This window comes from Myotis lucifugus, unplaced genomic scaffold (assembly GCF_000147115.1).
Source record: "Myotis lucifugus unplaced genomic scaffold, Myoluc2.0 scaffold_44, whole genome shotgun sequence".
In the NCBI taxonomy this organism is placed as follows: Eukaryota; Metazoa; Chordata; class Mammalia; order Chiroptera; family Vespertilionidae; genus Myotis; species Myotis lucifugus.
This window is the reverse complement of record NW_005871092.1, coordinates 7,197,039-7,198,718: the sequence shown is the minus strand read 5'-3', so window position 1 is coordinate 7,198,718 and position 1,680 is coordinate 7,197,039. Positions and strand designations below refer to the sequence as shown.

Genomic DNA, 1,680 nt, shown 5'->3' with positions numbered 1-1,680 from the left:
GAATGAAAGTCCATACAATTTAACAGTCAAGTCTCGGTCTCACTCCCCACATTTCAGGTGCTGGGTGAGCGCAGGGGAGCAGTGGCTCCTGGTTGGGACATGACGCCATGGAGCCTTCCGCCCTCACAGGGAGCTCTGTGGGACAGCAGGGTTTCAGGGGCCACGTTTACGTGGGTTTCTAATGTCACACGGGGGCTTTACATAAACCACCCGAGACCAATGCCAGGGAATTTGCTGACGCCTCTGCTTCTGGGCGTTTTGATTGGGCTCTGGGTCTCTTTGGTCTCCTGAAGAGAGGACGCGCTAGAGGTCAGGGGGTCGGGAGAACTTGACAGTGGACGCTCCGGAGGACCCAGGGTGTCCTTGGAGATTTGAGGAAGGAGCATCTGTCCCTGGACGGTCTGCGTTCCCAGTCTCAGGGCAGTGACCTGGAAAGTGTTTGAAGCTGGGTGCTGGGTGCTGGTCTCAGCGGGGTGTGGCCGGGGACAGGGCCTTACCTGGCACATGTCCGTCAGCCATGTCTCCTCCCCCTTGTCTATGAAGCCGTGGATGATGAAGCGTGTCTTTCGGTCCAGTTGGAAGTTTGAAGCCTTCACGGTAGCCAGGTCCGTGGAGGAGATCCGCTGGTTAAAGTGGAAAAGGTGAATTGAGACGTTGGCCTTTCCAAGCCAATGGCCTGTGAGAGCCAGTTCCAGGGAGACTGGGTCCCCGGATCAGCTCCCACGAAGTTGGGTGGGGCTAGAACAGGAGTTCCTGACCTGGGGTTTGAGAACAGAATTCACAAGGTCCACGTTCCTGGACTTCCTAGCATTTCTGTTAATTATGAAATTGGCAACAAGCCATGGTCATGGGAACAGCACTCTGTCACCAATGGGAGTCACGGGAATTTTTCCTGTCACAGGACAGTGGTTGCAGATGTCTTAAAATCAGTTATTCTCATTACTATTTGTAGTGGCCGTGGTTAGACCAACCCGTGGATCTTGATATTCAGTGAGATAATAATAAAGCAGCAAGATATGACTGGGACATATATTTATATTTTCAAATGTTCTCATAACTGTTTTTCAATATAATTGGATTCCTTTGTAATCCAATGTGTTTTAGTTCATACATTTAAATACATCATCCTGAGAAGGGACCCCTCGGCTTCCCCAGATGGTGGAAGAGGTTCCTGGAACAGAAACAGTGAAGGACCCCAGGCCAGAAGCACCAGAAAGAGGGGAGATGCAGCTCAGTGGAGCCATGAGGGGCACCTCAAGCTTGTAGCACTTAACAGCTGAGGCCTACATGACAGGGGCCCCTTCCCCAGCCCCCTGGGCACCACGCCTGAGGAATCACCAGAAGATAAAAACAGCCCAACCACCAGTCCAAGCGGATTCCCAGCTGGGGGCTGTAAGGGGGAGTTTGTCACCTACAATCCCAGGGCAGCTGGCCTCAGGGATGGATGGCCAGTCACCTGCTCTCCAAACTGTCATGGGTGGCGCTGTGAGCAGCTGAGCTCTGAGCACATTCTTCCTGGTCACTTCTAAGCACCTGGAAGAGCCTGTCCTGCCTCCACCCGCAGGCCTTCTGGGGACTGGAGGTTACTCCCAAGGCCCTTTTTTCTTTTGTGGTTAGATGGCCCCTCCCACTCTGGCCAGAGTGGCTCAGTGGTTAGAGCATTGGCCCATGCACAGAAGT

At 53.3% G+C, this 1,680-nt stretch overlaps 1 protein-coding gene across 1 annotated transcript in view; it reads right to left on the bottom strand.

Annotated features, from left to right (window-relative positions):
• LOC102436035 (pancreatic lipase-related protein 2-like) overlaps positions 1 to 1,680 on the bottom strand; it is a 21,005-nt gene that overhangs the window by 16,076 nt on the left and 3,249 nt on the right. The window contains exon 3 of the mRNA XM_023753336.1: positions 498 to 623. Coding sequence (XP_023609104.1) covers positions 498 to 623 — 126 coding nt within the window. The remainder of the gene's footprint in view (positions 1 to 497; positions 624 to 1,680) is intronic.